The 17,420-nt window shown below is 49.4% G+C and overlaps 4 protein-coding genes across 4 annotated transcripts; 3 read left to right on the top strand and 1 right to left on the bottom strand.

Moving 5' to 3' along the window:
- Positions 1-10,997: 10,997 nt before the first annotated feature.
- LOC121874501 (tetra-peptide repeat homeobox protein 1-like) lies at positions 10,998-11,843 on the top strand. Its single transcript, XM_042378653.1, has 2 exons — positions 10,998-11,105; positions 11,595-11,843. The coding sequence occupies exons 1-2, from the start codon at positions 10,998-11,000 to the stop codon at positions 11,841-11,843; spliced, it is 357 nt and encodes a 118-aa protein (XP_042234587.1).
- On the bottom strand, positions 11,840-12,541 carry LOC121874493 (protein diaphanous homolog 1-like). Its single transcript, XM_042378639.1, has 2 exons — positions 12,226-12,541; positions 11,840-12,072 (listed from the first exon to the last, which is right to left on the bottom strand). Exons 1-2 carry the CDS (start codon positions 12,539-12,541, stop codon positions 11,840-11,842), a joined length of 549 nt encoding a protein of 182 aa, XP_042234573.1.
- On the top strand, positions 12,540-13,187 carry LOC121874484 (basic salivary proline-rich protein 2-like). The gene has a single exon (XM_042378627.1). The coding sequence runs from the start codon at positions 12,540-12,542 to the stop codon at positions 13,185-13,187; it is 648 nt and encodes a 215-aa protein (XP_042234561.1).
- A 61-nt stretch (positions 13,188-13,248) lies between these two features.
- On the top strand, positions 13,249-13,786 carry LOC121874475 (galectin-3-like). Its single transcript, XM_042378615.1, has 2 exons — positions 13,249-13,327; positions 13,377-13,786. The coding sequence occupies exons 1-2, from the start codon at positions 13,249-13,251 to the stop codon at positions 13,784-13,786; spliced, it is 489 nt and encodes a 162-aa protein (XP_042234549.1).
- The last annotated feature ends 3,634 nt before the right edge of the window (positions 13,787-17,420 follow it).

The following is a 17,420-nucleotide window of genomic DNA, read 5'->3' as shown; positions in this document are numbered from 1 at the left end:
AATTTGAATTTGTAAAAGTCCAGAAAAGTTGGTTCTACGGTATATTAAGATCATCAAACTCCAACATGTGGTATTAGTCTTGTATTATTACAGTAAAAAATGGCACCAATTTGCAGTCCTTAACTAACACTATATAGATCGTTCCATACTGTTAATACTAAAATTTGCTCCTTAATTTGGGTTACTTGATCAACAAACACCTTTCCCACAATACCAATACCTTGTACTTTTTTCCATCAGTATATAATACAGTTATCTCTTATTTTTCCTCTTCAGTCTTAAGAGATTACTATGACTGCTGATTAAAACCTGAACAACAACCTGAAAAAATGATAAATATAGAAATGGATGGTACACTATAATAAAGTATTAGCCCGTCTTACAGACCGTAATACTGTATATTAATGTGGGCTACAAACACTATGTTTATATAATTACATCACCCACGGTAACTAGCCTATGAGCCTCGGGTAATCATCAACTGGACACGTGACAGTGTATTCCACTTAGCGCCCAGCATCTTGACTGCGGGATCAGCAATGTGTATCCGGCTCCTGGCAGTCTGTATCCCGTTTCTTAGCCATGCAACACATGTGTCCACGAAGCTCGTTACACATATGTTTCATCCCTTATTAACGCTCACCGCTCCTAGCATTAATTATGGTGATGTCCCAGTTGTTGTGCTATAGTTTATTTTATTAATAAATCGAGAAAAAGTCCATTTGGGTATAAAAATTTACACCATAAACAGTTATTAATGTTACTTCCAGTGCATCTTTAATACTGACTCTACAGACTCTTCATCGGTGACTATAACAGGTAAACAGAAGGTAACAATAATCACAAAATAAGGGCCATCATCTATTACTCTCTCAAGCTTGTAAACCAAAGATAATATAATGAGAAAAAATAACTCGTCCTTCCTCTCATGAATTTCCGTGCTTTCTTCAACCCCTTATTGCTTTGACGAGGAAATTGCATTACATACCACCCTCCCACACCCCTCCCTACCACATACAGCCCTCCAACACCCCTACCTACCACATACAGTCCTCCCACACCCCCCTACCACATACCACTCTCCCTACCACATACAGCCCTCCAACACCCCTATCTACCACATACAGCCCTCCCACACCCCCCTACATACCACCCTCCCTACCACATACAGCCCTCCAACACCCCTACCTACCACCACAGCCCTCCCACACCCCTACCACATACAGCCCTCCCACCCCTCCTACCACATACAGCCCTCCACCCCTCCCTACACACAGCCCTCCCACACCCCTCCCTACCACACACAGCCCTCCCACACCACCAGCCCTCCCACCCTCCCTACCACACAGCCTCCAACACACCTACCACCCCTCCCACCTCCCTACCACATACAGCCTCCCCACCTCCCTACCACCAGCCCTCACCAGCCCTCCACACCCCTACCTACCATGCCCTCCCACACCCCCTCCCTCCACCAGCCTCCTACCCCTCCCACACCCCTCCCTACCACATACAGCCCTCCCACACCCCTCCCTACCATATACCACCCTCCTACACCCCTCCCTACCACATACAGCCCTACCACACCCCTCCCTACCACATACAGCCCTCCCCCAGGACAACCATTCCCCGTCTCCACCCCACATAACTTACCATGCAGAAAGGACCCAGCCAGGAGCAGGTGTTAGGTGGTGGAGTGGATGATTACTTTTGGCCACGACTTTACGGCTCCACCACCTTGTTACCAGTCCACACATCACCCCGACTCGTCCGTACAAACTGTTTGGAAAAGTATTATTTATAACACCTGTGGATTTGTTATTAATTTATATACCTGTTGAACTAGTAGTGTGGGATATTTGACCAGCTTCCCTTGACAACAGTATAACAACAATAATAACTGGGAACAACCATTGCTCCGAGGTTCAAGTATACAGTATTCCATTTCTCGGTTCAGAGTATTATGTCAGGAAATCCTACAGCACCGACACTCAAACACTTGGTCTCTGATACACAAGGATAAGAGGCTGACCAAATGGACTGAATGGCAAACACACACTCCAAAGCTCACTAAGAATAACTGAGTAGGTTCTGGAATAATTTATCCATCTACATTAAGATAGATACAAATATATATATATATATATATATATATATATATATATATATATATTTCATGAAAATCCACAATGAAAACGTGGATAAGATAAATCTTGATAAAATCACACGGGAAAATGGAAACAACGGAGTACCTTAGCTTCCGTCTTTATTCAAGACATCTTCAGAGGCAACTGGATTACATGGACAGAGAGAGGCTTAAATATACAGGGTGACCTTAAAAACATGAGGTCAGGTCATAATGATGACATCCACTAATCCCCACACCAACACACACGTAGAGGAGCTTAAGAGAAGGGTGGTGACGTGACTAGCCAGGTCAGGTCAGAAAAAAGGGACCCACAAAATAACTATCATACATCTAGATCAAAGGTTTTCAAAGCATTTTTAACCTTGGGCCACTGACAAATAAATTTATGTAACATATTATCAGTTTTGAACTGACCATCACTAAGGTTTATTGATTTTAATTCCTTAATCAAACTAGCTTCAACCAGAAGTCTTTCTGTGACACAAGATGATTTGAATACTTCTAAGCTTTTTTCCCAAGCAATGGGATGATTATGATTCCTAACATGAACGAACAAGGCACTGCTTTCAGATGCAGTTCTGATATTATACTTATGTTGTTTGATTCTGAGCTGCAGTGTTTTTCCTGTCTGTCCTACATAATTACAATTATATTTGCTACATGGAATACAATAAACACTTCCATTTACATTCAAACTTGGGCTATTCCTTATTAACATATTGGTAATGGTTGAGTCATACTTGAAAACAACATTAATATTTAGAAGCTTGAGGGACCGAACTAACGGGACAAATTCATTACGATAGGGCAGAGTCAAAATATTCTTAAGTGTAGGAACTTGTCTGGTTTGAGAGGAATGAAAGGATTTTTTAGCCCTTTTAAAACAACGATCAACAAACACAGAAGGGTACCCGAGTTTCTGTGCAATAGAAAGAATGTGTTTCAATTCATCGTCAATAAATTCAGAGTCACAAATACGCAGACATCTTAAGAACATAGTAGAAAAAACTGACATTTTGGTAGACTCAAGGTGATTCGATAAAAAGTGAATGAAACTGTCTACCTGTGTGGGCTTTCTATATACCTTAAATTTATAGTTTTGGCCATTTCTCATGATAAGCATATCAAGAAATGGAAGGGATTCATTTATTTCTCTTTCAATTTTGAATGTCTTGGGACAATATTATTAGACGAAAGCTAAGGTACTCCGTTGTTTCCATTTTCCCGTGTGATTTTATCATATATATATATATATATATATATATATATATATATATATATATATATATATATATATATATATATATATATATATATATAGTGTAGTGATTTTGGTGATGATGAAGATTGTGGTGATGGTGAAATGATTATGGTGGTGGTGAAGCGATTGTGGCGAAGTGATTTTGGTGAAGGTTAAGTAATTGTGGTGATGGTGAAGTAAATGTGGTGATGGTGAAGTGATTGTGGTGATGGTGAAGTGATTGTGGCAAAATGATTATGGTGAAGTGATTGTGGTGAAGTATTTAAGTGGGTGAAAGGAATCAATAAAGGAGATATAGATAAAGTTCTTATAATATCCGAGCAAGATAGGACTCGTAGCAACGGTTTTAAATTGGATAAGTTTAGGTTTAGGAGGGAGATAGGAAGGAACTGGTTCACAAATAGGGTGGTAGACGAGTGGAACAAACTTAGCAACTTTGTAGTAAGTGCTGGAACGCTGGAAAGTTTTAAAAGAAGGCTAGATCGATTCATGGATGATAGAGAGTGGTAGTAACTCTCGACAGCTGCTGCCATGCACAGGCCAACCGGCCTATTGCAGACTCCTTATTTTCTTATGTTCTTATGGTGGTGAAGTGATTGTGGTGATGGTGGTGAATTGATTCTGGTGATATTGGTGAGTGTTTCTGGTGAAGTGATTCTGGTGAAGTGATTCTGGTGAAGTGATTCTGGTGGAGGTGGTGAAGCAGTTGTGGTGAAGTTATAGTGGTGAATTGATAGTGGTAGAGTGATTGTGGTTAAGTGATTGTGGTGGTGAAATGATTGTGGCGGTGGTGAAATGATTGTGGCGGTGATGAGAAAGTTGTAACAGCACCTTTTGCATTAAATAAATAGTCACCCAAATGAATAACACCAAATTATTCACTAAATTATTAAACAATGACTTGGTAGTTGTTCACGTTATACACGGCTCAGCTTGAAACTGTAGTGGACGTCTCCCCTACAAACTGCGTATCGCATTCCAATGTGCCGCCTTCCCTAGCAACCAACCAGATGTTACCGTATCTTAGCAACGGAACTAGTCACCGGCGACTTTCTGGGTTTTCCCAACATGACTCATAGCGGCTGCTGCTGGGTATATAAGCTCTGTCTCTCCATTGAGATTCAGTCAGACCATTCTTCTTGAACAAGCAACACCTCCTCCTCCGCCGCTGCCTGGCTGCCTTAGCTCCTCCTCGCCTGCCTGGCGGCCCTCGCTCCCACCAGCGAGCATGGCGACCCACCAGCTGTCCTTCTCTGAGCTTCCTCACCAACCAACTCTCATCCTGCCCAACTTCCTGAACAAGCAACACCTCCAGCACCAGACTGTCTATCATATAACTTATATTATACAAGAAAACCACATTAGAGTTTCCTTCCATCCTGAGTGCTAGACAACATTAATATCTCGATACCCCTACAATGGTGACTCCCGGAGATAAGCACTCACACAGGATGGAGGAGACACTGATCACGCTCCCAGTCTTCAAGCAGACACCGGCTCCTCTTCCTGCCCCAAGCACCACATCCTACGACCCCAGCACACCCGTCCTGCCTCAGACGCTGACCCAGGCCCACACACCCCAGCAGGCGCATCTGACGACTCCGTACCTGCCGTGAGGGAAGCACACAACATCCATCGCCTCCACACCCCCTCTTTTCTCCCTCAGGTACTCCCTGCTAATGTCCTGCACCCTGCTGCTGTCGTGGACCCAGCTGCTGTCACGAGCCCTAATCCGCTTCTGCTGACGCAGCCCCTGCTCCTGACCCAGGCCCACACACACCCCAGCAGGCGCATCTGACGACCCTGTACCTGTCGTGAGGGAAGCACAACACTCATCGCCTCCACACACCCTTTTTCTCCCTTCTCCCACAGATAGTGTGTATCTAGACAGTTGTATTTCAGCGATCGGCTCATCACGCCATCGCCGTTGTCTCACATGAGGCATGCACCGCCCGGTCTGCCTCACATGTGCTAAGCAACTCTACAGACAACAAGTCTCCTACACCGCCTGGAGGGAAGGGGGAGTATTGTAGTGGACGTCTCCCCTACAAACTGCGTATCGCATTCCAATGTGCCGCCTTCCCTAGCAACCAACCAGATGTTACCGTATCTTAGCAACGGAACCAGTCACCGGCGACTTTCTGGGTTTTCCCAACATGACTCATAGCGGCTGCTGCTGGGTATATAAGCTCTGTCTCTCCATTGAGATTCAGTCAGACCATTCTTCTTGAACAAGCAACACCTCCTCCTCCGCCGCTGCCTGGTTGCCTTCGCTTCTCCTCGCCTGCCTGGCGGTCCTCGCTCCCGCCAGTGAGCATGGCGACCCACCAGCTGTCCTTCTCTGAGCTTCATCACCAACCAACTCTCATTCTGCCCAACTTCCTGAACAAGCAACACCTCCAGCACCAGACTGTCTATCATATAACTTATATTATACAAGAAAACCACATTAGAGTTTCCTTCCATCCTGAGTGCTAGACAACATTAATATCTCGATACCCCTACAAAACTCTCAGAAGTCTCGCGAGGTCACCTGACTAATCAAAACACAACTTGACGCCTGCTTCTCCGCTCACACGCTTGGTGGAGAGGGGCCAGAGTCTTACCACTAGTTAAGGGGTGAACATGTAACTAAAGTGTTCATTATATAAGTGTACTCAAAACACTTCCCTGGAGATAATTCACAATACATTCTCTCCCAAACTAAGTACTTTGTATAAAATTACTTCAACAATAAAGAAAAAAAAACAAAAGAAGTGTTTACCTCAGCCCTGCCACTTAAGAGTTCCCGAACTTATTTAAAACAATTAATGTGATACACAACAGGTGTTACAAAGTGATAAGAACATAAGGAGTCTGCAATAGGCCGGTTGGCCTGTGCATGGCAGCTCCTGTCGAGAGTTACTACCACTCTCTATCATCCATGAATCTATCTAGCCTCCTTTTAAAACTTTCCAGCGTTCCCGCACTTACTACAAAGTTGCTAAGCTTGTTCCACTCGTCCACCACCCTATTTGTGAACTAGTTTCTTCCTATCTCCCTCCTAAACCTAAACTTATCCAACTTAAATACGTTGCTACAAGTCCTATCTTGCTCGGATACTATAAGAACTTTATCTATATCTCCTTTATTGATTCCTTTCACCCACTTAAATACTTCTATCATATCTCCCCGCACTCTTCGTCTTTCTAGGGAATGCAAGTTTAGTTTATTTAACCACCCGATCGAAACTTCTATCTAACCAACGCTCTTGTAATGATAAGGACCAGATATTACATGTAAATGCTCACTGACAGAAAAACTGAGTTGCTTCTGCAGGAAATAATGGGAAACGTTTTTTATTCAGCTGATCAACAAAAATCACAGATGGTTCAGAGAAATGTGGCTCCAAGCTCGACTCCTGATTCAGCGCTTCCTTTGTAGTGACCAGCCACTCAGAACTCATGATACAAACGACAGGTTGACATATTCCCACAGGTAGAGGTTCTGCATGATGAATACATTCTGAATAAATTACACGTAATATCAGGTAGATAATAAAAATTTATTGCATATGCCAAACAAAAATTTTTATTTGGTATATTACGATATATTTATTATGAGAAAATCTATAAAATGGCGTAAAAGAACCGAAATAACCATTAATTTGTACCAACTGACACTGCTGGTAGTGAAGGCGGGCGGGGGAGAGGGCTCAGGGGTGGTAATGTGTGTGATGATGATGATGATGATGATTATGATGATGATGATGATAATGAATGATGACGATAATGATGGCGTACATGTGGTGATGATGACGAGGATGATGAATGATGACAAATAATGAATGATAATGATGGTGATGATGAATAATGATGATGATTGATGCTGCTGAATGATCCCCAGTTATAATAAGACAATTCATCATCACTACAGACACACTTGGTTTGATTTACAGGGGTGAGATAAGGTTAGGTTTCATTTCACCCCACATTATGGTGTCGCCCCCGTGTAATAATAACCTACCTCAGAGTTCCTTATTTACTATTTATGAACGTTCAGTCATACTAATTCCCTCAGTGGCAAACCTCTGGATTAAAGGCTAAATATAAAATGATAATACACGAGGAGTTGCTAGTGGCGTAGTTGCTAGTGGCGTAGTTACTAGTGGCGTAGTTACCAGGGGCGTAGTTACTAGGGGCGTATCCAAAGGCTGAGTATTTTTGTTTACCAAATATAAGAACACCTGATATCGGAACACAAGCCATCTGGGTGGTTAGTTTATCCAATGTTGGTGCAGACGAAAACCGGAAATCGTGCTACGTCAGACATCTATTTAAACCAGAAACGATTCGAACCCTGGACTTGTGGGAGAGAAATACGCACGTTACGATATACAACCCAAGATCCAAGTGACGCGCTAGGTATCTACACTATCAAGGGCAAATAATTATATTGGAAATGTTGGTTAGTGATCCCATTACATAATTTACTTCAGCACTAGCAGCTTATGGGCCCCGGTGACGATACCTACCACTCTTACCCTAACAAAAACTTCAACTGAACAAGGTGTTTAACGTGACATAACCAGGCCGATAACCCTTATGTATGTATGTATGTATGTATGTATGTATGTATGTATGTATTATTTTTCCACAATAAATTGATACAAAATCAAGGTCCCAGTACAGGAGGATAAGTACCCCGCACTGCAACAACAATGTACCGATACTAATTCTAGGATTTTATTCATATATCCACATACTAGCTTAGGTTAATAGCCGTCTTAATATCAGTATTATCTATCTATACCACATGCTAACTTTGGTTAATAGTCATCTTAATAGCAGTATTATCTGTCCGAGCCACCACATCCACAACTCCTGTACACACGGCGGAGAGCTACACTACCGCCTCCTCCCCCCTGGACCCCACAGTACAACAACACATCTTGTTATCACCTTACCTTCACTCAACTGCTAATAACCACAACGTAGAGTCCTGGAAGTCCTCACGACGCCACAAACACGAGGTAATCCACAAACAGCGAACGTAAAATCCAGGAAATAGCGATCAAACGTTGCCTCAAATACTGTCCAACCACACGCACCACCACACACACAGATGTTGACGCCGCCGTTACTCACACCTTAATGATTTCTGGCGAGTCGTGAGTGTCGAAGCTTTGAAATGCTTCGATTCTTTAATTCATTGGTTCGCTTTACTGATTCACATGAAAAACACCCACGTATTTATTTATCGACTGGATGGCAAAAATGATATGATACGTGATTGGCCGTCATTTATAATCTCATTTGTTATCTCCAATTACTTCTAGCCATCATTAGCGAAAATAAAATTGATAATTATTTACGAAAATTAAACCCGAAATTCGAAACTTCGTCAAATTCCCCGCTGTTTCACACTCAACTAGTCCACAACCAAATAAGTAATAGTTTTAACATCGTCAAGTTCCATACGTGAAATATAGTTACATGCGATGTTTGTTTTTCTTAAAACATTGCAGGTTTGTTAAGATCTTTTATAAATTAAAATTTATTGGTCTTCCTATACGTTTTTTTTATGATAGTAAATAAAGTGTTGAACGACTGTGAAGTAAAGTGTTTGATGACTAAGGTTACCTCTTTAATACTTACAGGTGAGTGAAGAGAATAGCCAATCAAGAGTTAGACTGGAGGCCTTCAACAAGCAGCGTGCCCACACACCAGTGACCTGACCTTCAACAAGCAGCGTGCCCACACACCAGTGACCTGACCTTCAACAAGCAGCGTGCCCACACACCAGTGACCTGACCTTCAACAAGCAGCGTGTCCACCCACACACCAGTGACCTGACCTTCAACAAACAGGATGCCCACACACCAGTGACCTGACCTTCAACAAGCAGCATGCCCACACACCAGTGACCTGACCTTCAACAAGCAGCTTGTCCACACACCAGTGACCTGACCTTCAACAAGCAGCGTGCCCACACACCAGTGACCTGACCTTCAACAAGCAGCGTGCCCACACACCAGTGACCTGACCTTCAACAAGCAGATTGCCCACAACCAGTGACCTGACCTTCAACAAACAGGATGCCCACACACCAGTGACCTGACCTTCAACAAGCAGTGCCACACACCAGTGACCTGACCTTCAAAAGCAGCGTGCCCACACACCAGTGACCTGACCTCAAACAAGCAGCTTGCCCACACACCAGTGACCTGACCTTCAAGAGCAGCGTGCCCACACACCAGTGACCTGACCTTCAAAAAGCAGCGTGCCCACACACCAGTGACCTGACCTTCAAAGAGCAGCGTGCCCACACACCAGTGACCTGACCTTCAAAAAAGCAGCGTGCCCACACACCAGTGACCTGACCTTCAACAAGCAGCGTGCCCACACACCAGTGACCTGACCTCAAAGAGCAGCGTGCCACACACCAGTGACCTGACCTTCCCCACACACCAGTGACCTGACCAACAAGCAGCTTGCCCACACCAGTGACCTGATCTTCAACAAGCAGCGTGCCCACACACCAGTGACCTGACCTTCAACAAGCAGCGTGCCCACACACCAGTGACCTGACCTTCAAAGAGCAGCGTGCCCACACACCAGTGACCTGACCTTCAACAAGCAGCTTGCCCACACACCAGTGACCTGACTTCAACAAGCAGCTTGCCCACACACCAGTGACCTGATCTTCAACAAGCAGCTTGCCCACACACCAGTGACCTGATCTTCAACAAGCAGCGTGCCCACACACCAGTGACCTGACCTTCAACAAGCAGCGTGCCCACACACCAGTGACCTGACCTTCAACAAGCAGCGTGCCCACACACCAGTAACCTGACCTTCAACAAGCAGCTTGCCCACACACCAGTGACCTCACCTTGAAAGAGCAGCGTGCCCACACACCTTCACTCAACTGCTAATAATCACAACGTAGAGTCCTGGAAGTCCTCACGACGCCACACACACCAGGTAATCCACAAACAGCGAACGTAAAACATGAAAATAGCGATCAAATACTGTATGACCACACACACACATGATGCCGCCACCACTGCCTTACCTCTAATGATCACTGGCGAGAGGCGAACCCGAGGTGCTTCGATTCCTTAATTCATTGGTTCGCTTTACTGATTCACACGAAAATAATCGACTGGACAGCAAAGACCCTTCCTGGGGCGGCGGGGGCCCTCCCAGGGATGCCGTCCACCGAGGGGCCTTCCCAAGAGTCCTCCCAGGGGCAACCGCGATCCCAGGGGCGCTGCCAGAGTTAGTGGCAACCCCCATGGCCCTTCCTAAGTGCGGCGGCCCTCTCAAGGGCCCTCCCAGATGTGGAGGTGCCTCTCAGAGCCCTAGGGGGCCCTCCCAAGGGCGGTTGGGCTCCAAGTGGCCCTTCATAGTGGTGGTGTCGCACCTAGGGACCCTGGCAGGCGCGATGGCTCCCCATGGGAACCTCCCAGGGGCAGCAAATGCCATCCCAGCGGCGGGCCCCAGGTCCCCTCACTGATACCGAAGTGTCCCTGGGGGCCCTCATAAGGGCAGCGGCATCATCTGGAGCCCTCCCAGGGACAGCGGCGCCCCCAGGGACCCTTCCATGAGCGATGGCAACCCAATGGGCCCTGCCAGGGTCTTTGGCGCCCCCATAGACTCTCCCATATGCGGAGGTGCCCCTAAGGGACCCACAGAGTCGGCAGCGCCGCAAGTCTCTCTCCTTAGGGACAGCAGCAGCCCCCCTAGGTGCCCTCCTAGGGGCAGTTGCGCCCTCAGGGTTCCTCCCAGGGCCCCTGCGAGGGGCAGAGGCGCTCCCACGGGTCTTGTCAGGAGCGGTGGCGCCCTTGGATCGCCTTTGCAGGGGTGGCAGTGCCCCGAGGGGCCCTCTCAAGGGCGGCGACGCTCTCTAGGTTCCTCCCAGGGTCGGAGGTGCCCCCAGGGGCCCACCCAGGAGCGGCGGCGCTCCTAGGGGCCCTGCCATGGCGGTGACGCCTCTGTGGGCCTTTTAGGGTCGGCGAGGGCCAGATAAGGTGCGACGGCCATCCTAGGGGCGGCGGCGCCCCCAGAGGCCCTCTAACATGGGGATGCACCCCTAGGGGTCCTCACTGAGAGGGTAGCGACCCTATTAGCTCACCTCAGGGGCAGGAGCCCCCCCCAAGGCCTTCCAACGGGAAGGGTTCTCCCACGGTGGTGCCCCTAGGGGCCCTCCAAGAGAAAGCTGCGCCCCAAGGGGCCTTACCAGGGGCCTTTTTATGGGCAATTCAACCCCAAGGGCGCTGCCAGGAACAGTGGCGCTTTTAGGGGCCCCTCAAGGGTGGCAGCGCTCCCAATGGCTGTCCCAGGGGAAGCTGCTATCCCCGGAGCCCTCCCAGGGGCAGCAGCGCTCCCAGCGGACCTCCCAGGGGCGGTGACGCTCCCAGGGGTCCGCCCAGGGACGGCCGCGCCCTAAGGGGCCCTCTGAGGGTCAACTGCGATCTCAGGGGCCCTGGCAAAGTCAGTGATACCACTAGAGTCACTCCGAGGGGCCAAGGGGCCCACAGAGGCCCTCCCTGATGCGGAGGTATCCCTAGGGGCTCTCACAGCGATAGCGGCGTCCTCTGGGGCCCACCCAGGGACGTTGGCATTCCCAGTGGCCCTTCGAGGGACGATGGCACCCCCAGGGGCCCTCCCAGGGCTGGCTGCGCCCCCAAATACACTCCCACACACGTAGACTTCCCTAGAGGCCCTCCCAGGGGCAGTGTTGCCCCCAGGGTACCTTCAGGGGCTCTACCAGGGGCGGTAGCTCCCCAGGAGTGCATTTCTAGGGGCTTCCGCTCCCTTTTGGGCCTTACCAGAGGCCCTCCCAGGGGCAACTGCGACCATATGGACCATGCTAGGGTCTGTGGTGCCCCAGAGTCCCTTGCAGGGGCGAGGGCGCCCAAGGGGGGGGGGGGGCCTCACTCGGGCGGCGGCGCCCTGAGAGGACCTGCCATCAACAGAGACGCCCCCAGGGGTCCTTTCTGGGCATGAAGGCCCAGAAGGGGGCGGCGGCGTCCCCTGAAGCCCCCTAAGGGGTAGAGGAGACCCTACCAGGGGCGGTGACGGCCCATTTCCATCCCAGATGCGGAAGCGCCCCAAGGGGTCCTCGCAGAAGCGCTGGCGCCCCATGGGTTTCTCCCAGGAGCAGCAACGCCCTCAGGGAATGTTCCAGGGGCGGTGGCGTCCCCAGGGGCCCTACCAGAGGCGACGGTGCCCCAGTGGCCCTTCCAGACGCGGAGGCGCCCCTTGGGGACCCCTCACGGGCATCTCTCCTAGGGGGCCCTCCCAAGGGCAGTGGCGCACCCAGCTGCCCTCCTTAGGAGTGGCGGCGCCCTTAGGGGCCCTTCCAAGTGCGATGGTGGCACCTAGGGCCCTGCTAGAGGCAGCGGCTCTCCCAGGGGCCCTGTCAGGGGCAGCGGCGTCCCTTAGTGCCCAGCTGGGAACGGCTGAAACCCCTATGACTTCTTCAGGGCCAGGGGGCCCCCAGAGCCCCCCCAAGGGGCGGCGGCGCCCCCAAGGGGTCTTCCAGGTGCGGCGAGGGCCCAGCGGAGGCTTTCCCAGGAGTGGTGGAACCCCCAGGAGCCCTCCCAAATGCGGAGGCGCCTTTTTAGTGGTTCTCACAAAGGCGCCAGCGCCTCCTGGGGCCATCGCAGGGCCTGTAGCGCCTTCAGGGTCCTGCCGAGGGATGACGGCGCCCCCACCGTCTCTCCTTAGGGGCAGCAGCTTCCCCAGGGGCCCAACAAAAACGATGGCACCCCCCAGCGGCTCTCCTTAGGGAGCCTTCCCAGGTACTGTGGCGCCCCCAGGGGTCCGACCAGGGTTGACGGTGCCCCCTTATGGATAGCGGCGCACTCAAGGGCGGTGGCACCCCAAGGGGCCCTCCCAGGGGTGGTAACGCCCCAAGTGGCCTCCCAGGTGCGAAGGCGCCCTAAGGGGCTCTCCTTAGGTACATCGGACCCCCCAGGTGCCCTCCAAGGGTTGTTCCTAGGGGCCCTCAAAGAGGCAACTACGACCCCAGGGGCCCTGCCAGGAGCAGTGGCTCTCCCAGGATCCCTCCCAGGGACGGAGGCGCCTCTAGGAGTTCTCCCAGGGGCAGCAGAGCCTCCAGGGGCCCTCCCAGAGGCGGCACCGCCCCAATGGAGCTCCGTAGGGGTAGCTGTGCTCCTCGGGTCCTTTCCAGGTGCAGCGGTGCCCCCAGGGTCCCTTACAGGGGCGGTAGCGGCCCCAAGGGCCCTTCTAAGGACAGAGGGGGGCCTTCCCAGGGGTGGCGGGAGCTCTGTCGGGAGTTGTGGTATCCCCACTGGCCCTACCAAGGGCCGCGGCCCCGCCAGGGGTTCTCCTGGGGGCCTTCCCAGGTCACAACCTCAAGTTTAAGAATGTGTCAGTAAAGAGACAGTCGTGGTGTGACCACATAAGGGGACAGACGTGCCCATAGGTGCTCTTGACTTCCCAATCGTCCCAAGAAGGTCCCCTCCTCAGAACCAACTCCCCTCAGCCGGCAAGTTTTTGTCAGTATGGAGAGTCGACGCAAGCGCCCCAGTAGAGGTATCCCCTCTCTCAACAATGCCATCGCCAACTTGACTGGTCATACTGAATCCAACACCCTTCAAGAGTCAGACCCCAGTGATTATGACAGTGACGGTAATGTTTCTATGGGAAACACTAGTCAGAGTGGAAACACCAATGCCACGGACCCTATTACCCTGCCCTCTGCCAAACAAATAAGTAAGCTGAATCTACACTTTCCCAAGGACCCATTGAAATCCGTCGAGGACCGGTTTAATTGGATGATGAAGTACTGCAGACAGCACGGTCCCAACATTCACTTCCGACAAGGTAGGAACCGGAACTCTATCAAGTGTTAGACTCCTGAAGTCTATGAAACCCTTAGTACTGTTGGCTTTGACGGGGTGGTCATGGTGCCCCCCCCCAGTAGACGCTGATGAATGTTGCTACATCCTAGTGAAACGTTTCCCCCTATACGCTGACATCGAAGATGCGCGAGACTTTAATTCTAATATACTCTGTATACGTCGACATTACCGGGGGAAAAATCCACAAGCCACTGTTTTTGTCAAGTGGAAGGGAAGGGTATGCCCAACCACTGTGGAAGCCCATCCAATCCTTCCACCACTTTATGCAGAACCCTATCATCCTGGGCCTGCATTTTGTGTTATCTTCTCTCATTGGGGTCACACCTTCACTGCCTGCTGCCGACGTGATCGTCCCAGATGTCGCTTCTGTTCACGTAACCACAACTCCACTGCCTATGCCCAGAAAATAAAAGACCACCTTAATAGGGGTGGTGTGGGCTATGTAGTTGATCCCAGGTGCTGTAACTGTTGCAGCCGGCACAATGCTGACTCACGGCAGTGCCCCAGTCGCCCGTCTGTCCCAGGGGAGATGCCTCCCCCTAGGGCCACGTCTACCACAACGCCCCCCCCTTCCAGTCTACTGGGACACCTGCCCCTGCCACTGCCCGGCTTCACCAGGCTGCACCACAACAGCACCTACCGTTCCCTAACTCAACCACAACTGAGCCTCCTCCCTGTCTATTCTGACGCTGCCAAGCCTCGTACTCCCACCAGTGCAACCCCCACAACCCCTCCTCCAGTGACATGACACAGATCATGTCCCTCTTCCAAGAATTTACCAGTCATGTTAAGAAACTCTTCGTTACACTCTGTACCACTATCTCCGACCTACACCGCCAACTCTTGCCCTCTGCTGCCACCCATTCACTCCCCTCTTCTGGTTTGACACAAGCTGGTAGTCCCCCTGTTAGCTCGTGTGTACTGCTACCCCCGAGCCAAGCGCTGCCTCATCTTCACGTCACATGGTGCCTCAACCTGTCTACTCACCGCAAGCCACGCCCGCTCCTGTGTCTATTCTGTCTCCACCAGAGCTACCTATTGGACCTGATGACTCCACCTGGCTACCCATACTCCACCGACATGCCGGCACTTAAGGCCCATTCGCCCACGTCAGGGGTACACATGTACCCAACCGGCTCGCCTGTAATCAATCAATTACACCACAATGGATAGCAATGCTACAGGACTGCAGGTTCTCACCTGGAACATAAACGGTTTGCAAAACAAGTTTGGTGCCCTCAAAACCTACTCTTACACTGAAGATGTCGACGTGCTGTGTCTCCAAGAAATGTGGTCTGCTGCTGGTACCTATGTGCTCAGTGGCTACACATGTGTTGAGAGCCCATCCACCCCTGTTCTTCGCATCGATGGACTACCACGAGGCCATGCACGTGGACTGCGGATCTACGTCAAGAACGACGTCCCCTACCAACCTCTCGACGTCCTCCTTGACGACGACGCCACCGACGCACATGCCACCACAATCACACTAAAAGGTATGTCCCTCAATATTGTCAATGTCTATGTGCCTCCCTCCACCCCTACTGTACCTGTCCTACCACACCATATCACCTCCACCCCCACCCTCCTAGTGGGGGACCTCAATGCCCGACACCCCAGTCTCGGCTCCCAGGGGCCCCACTCAAACTCCTGGGGTAACTCCTGGCTCTCCTACCTACAAACCACTGATGACCCTGTACGTCTTCTCTGCCCTCCATCACCCACCCACATCGGGGGAGGGAAACTTGACTACATAGCCCTCTACTCTGACCCTCACCGCCCACACTCCACCCGCATCCTCCACTCTCCCCACAGTGACCATTTCCCTATCCACACTACCCTCCAGTACATGAGAATACCCGCTCCACCCAAGGACCCTAGGCTCAGTCTACCCCCTGCCAACATACCTGTGTAAAGGCCTGGGAATTAGGGATAGAAATCCCTTACCAGACTAATCAGGTTCTTAATTAAGGAAAGTCAAGGACCATGGTTTTCTGAGGAATAACAAACAACCGTTTGAGAATGACACCTCTTTACTATAAAAAATATAAAACAAAACTCTGACACCACTCAACAAACAACAAATAATTACGGGAGTCAAACAATTAATGCAGTCAATAGAGTTAATCAATTAAGGGAAGCAAACAATTAAAGGAATCAAACAAACAATGGGAGTCAGCAATTAATGGATTCAAACAATTAAAAGGAATTCAACAATTGATAGAATCGAACAATAAAGGGGAGTCAGCAATTAATGGAATCAAACAACCATAGAATCAAACAATGAACAGATATTTCCTACTGAAGTGGCCCTGGGGGAAGGTTCAGGAACACGGTGATGCACACTCAGGGTAGGGAAGCGTCCATTCAACTCCACACTCGAGCGACAGCGGCCGATTGTCTTGAAATGGCAGGAGAACACCGGGGCATAGATGGAATGAGTTGAATTGACGGTCGTGGTATGTGGTAGTGGTAGATGACCAGAGAATTGACAGTCGATAGGTGAAGGTCTGGGGACACAGCCCACGAGTCCAGGACCTATGCAGCGCTGCCGTTTATTCCTCAACTCTATGACGTCATTTTTCTTCACGTTTTCGTTGGGTATTAATGGACATTAAAAAGCATGAATTTTAAGTATAACTATTGTAATGTCTTGGCAAACTATAAATATGCGCATACAAAAACCTTACAATTATATAATATTATAACATCTCATGGGAACATTAAACACTAATTGAACAAAAAATATCAAATAGAAGTTAGCATCCTCTGATATGGTGTAAAAATTATACATCCACCCTGGAGTTTCACAGCCTTAGACAAGGCTATTAATGAATTAATAGAGGGAGTTTGCAGAGCGTTTCTGGATTTTGTTTTCATTAAATTCAATTTCGAAAATAGTCTCTCTGCATCTGCATTGCATGTTGGAAGAGACAATACCTGCAAAGCAAATGTACAAAGGTCCTTAAATTGGGAAACACCTACACCGTCCTTAAGTTCCCCTAGTTTTGTATAAACGTCCACTATGTCACTGCTGTCCTTAATCTCGGGTGGTATAGCAATCACATCTAAGTCTCTCCATAGATCATTTAAAACTTATATACTGCCACTGTATATGCGGGGCACCGCCTTCA

Source organism: Homarus americanus, unplaced genomic scaffold (genome assembly GCF_018991925.1).
Source record: "Homarus americanus isolate GMGI-L3 unplaced genomic scaffold, GMGI_Hamer_2.0 scaffold55640, whole genome shotgun sequence".
Lineage (NCBI taxonomy): Eukaryota > Metazoa > Arthropoda > Malacostraca > Decapoda > Nephropidae > Homarus > Homarus americanus.
Note: the sequence above shows the minus strand (reverse complement) of the source record. Positions and strands in the feature narration are given on the sequence as shown.

What these genes read in the sequence shown, in the direction of transcription:
- LOC121874501 (XM_042378653.1), top strand. Translation starts at nt 10,998, where the DNA reads ATGAGCGATGGCAACCCAATGGGCCCTGCCAGGGTCTTTGGCGCCCCC. An exon ending in CAGAGTCGGCAGCGCCGCAA is followed by an intron (nt 11,106 to 11,594) that starts GTCTCTCTCCTT and finishes TGGTGCCCCTAG; the next exon opens with GGGCCCTCCAAGAGAAAGCT.
- LOC121874484 (XM_042378627.1), top strand. Translation starts at nt 12,540, where the DNA reads ATGGGTTTCTCCCAGGAGCAGCAACGCCCTCAGGGAATGTTCCAGGGG.
- LOC121874493 (XM_042378639.1), bottom strand. Translation starts at nt 12,541, where the DNA reads ATGGGGCGCCAGCGCTTCTGCGAGGACCCCTTGGGGCGCTTCCGCATC. An exon ending in TGCCCCTGGGAGGGCCTCTG is followed by an intron (nt 12,073 to 12,225) that starts GTAAGGCCCAAA and finishes TTGGGGGCGCAG; the next exon opens with CCAGCCCTGGGAGGGCCCCT.
- LOC121874475 (XM_042378615.1), top strand. Translation starts at nt 13,249, where the DNA reads ATGGATAGCGGCGCACTCAAGGGCGGTGGCACCCCAAGGGGCCCTCCC. An exon ending in CGCCCCAAGTGGCCTCCCAG is followed by an intron (nt 13,328 to 13,376) that starts GTGCGAAGGCGC and finishes CGGACCCCCCAG; the next exon opens with GTGCCCTCCAAGGGTTGTTC.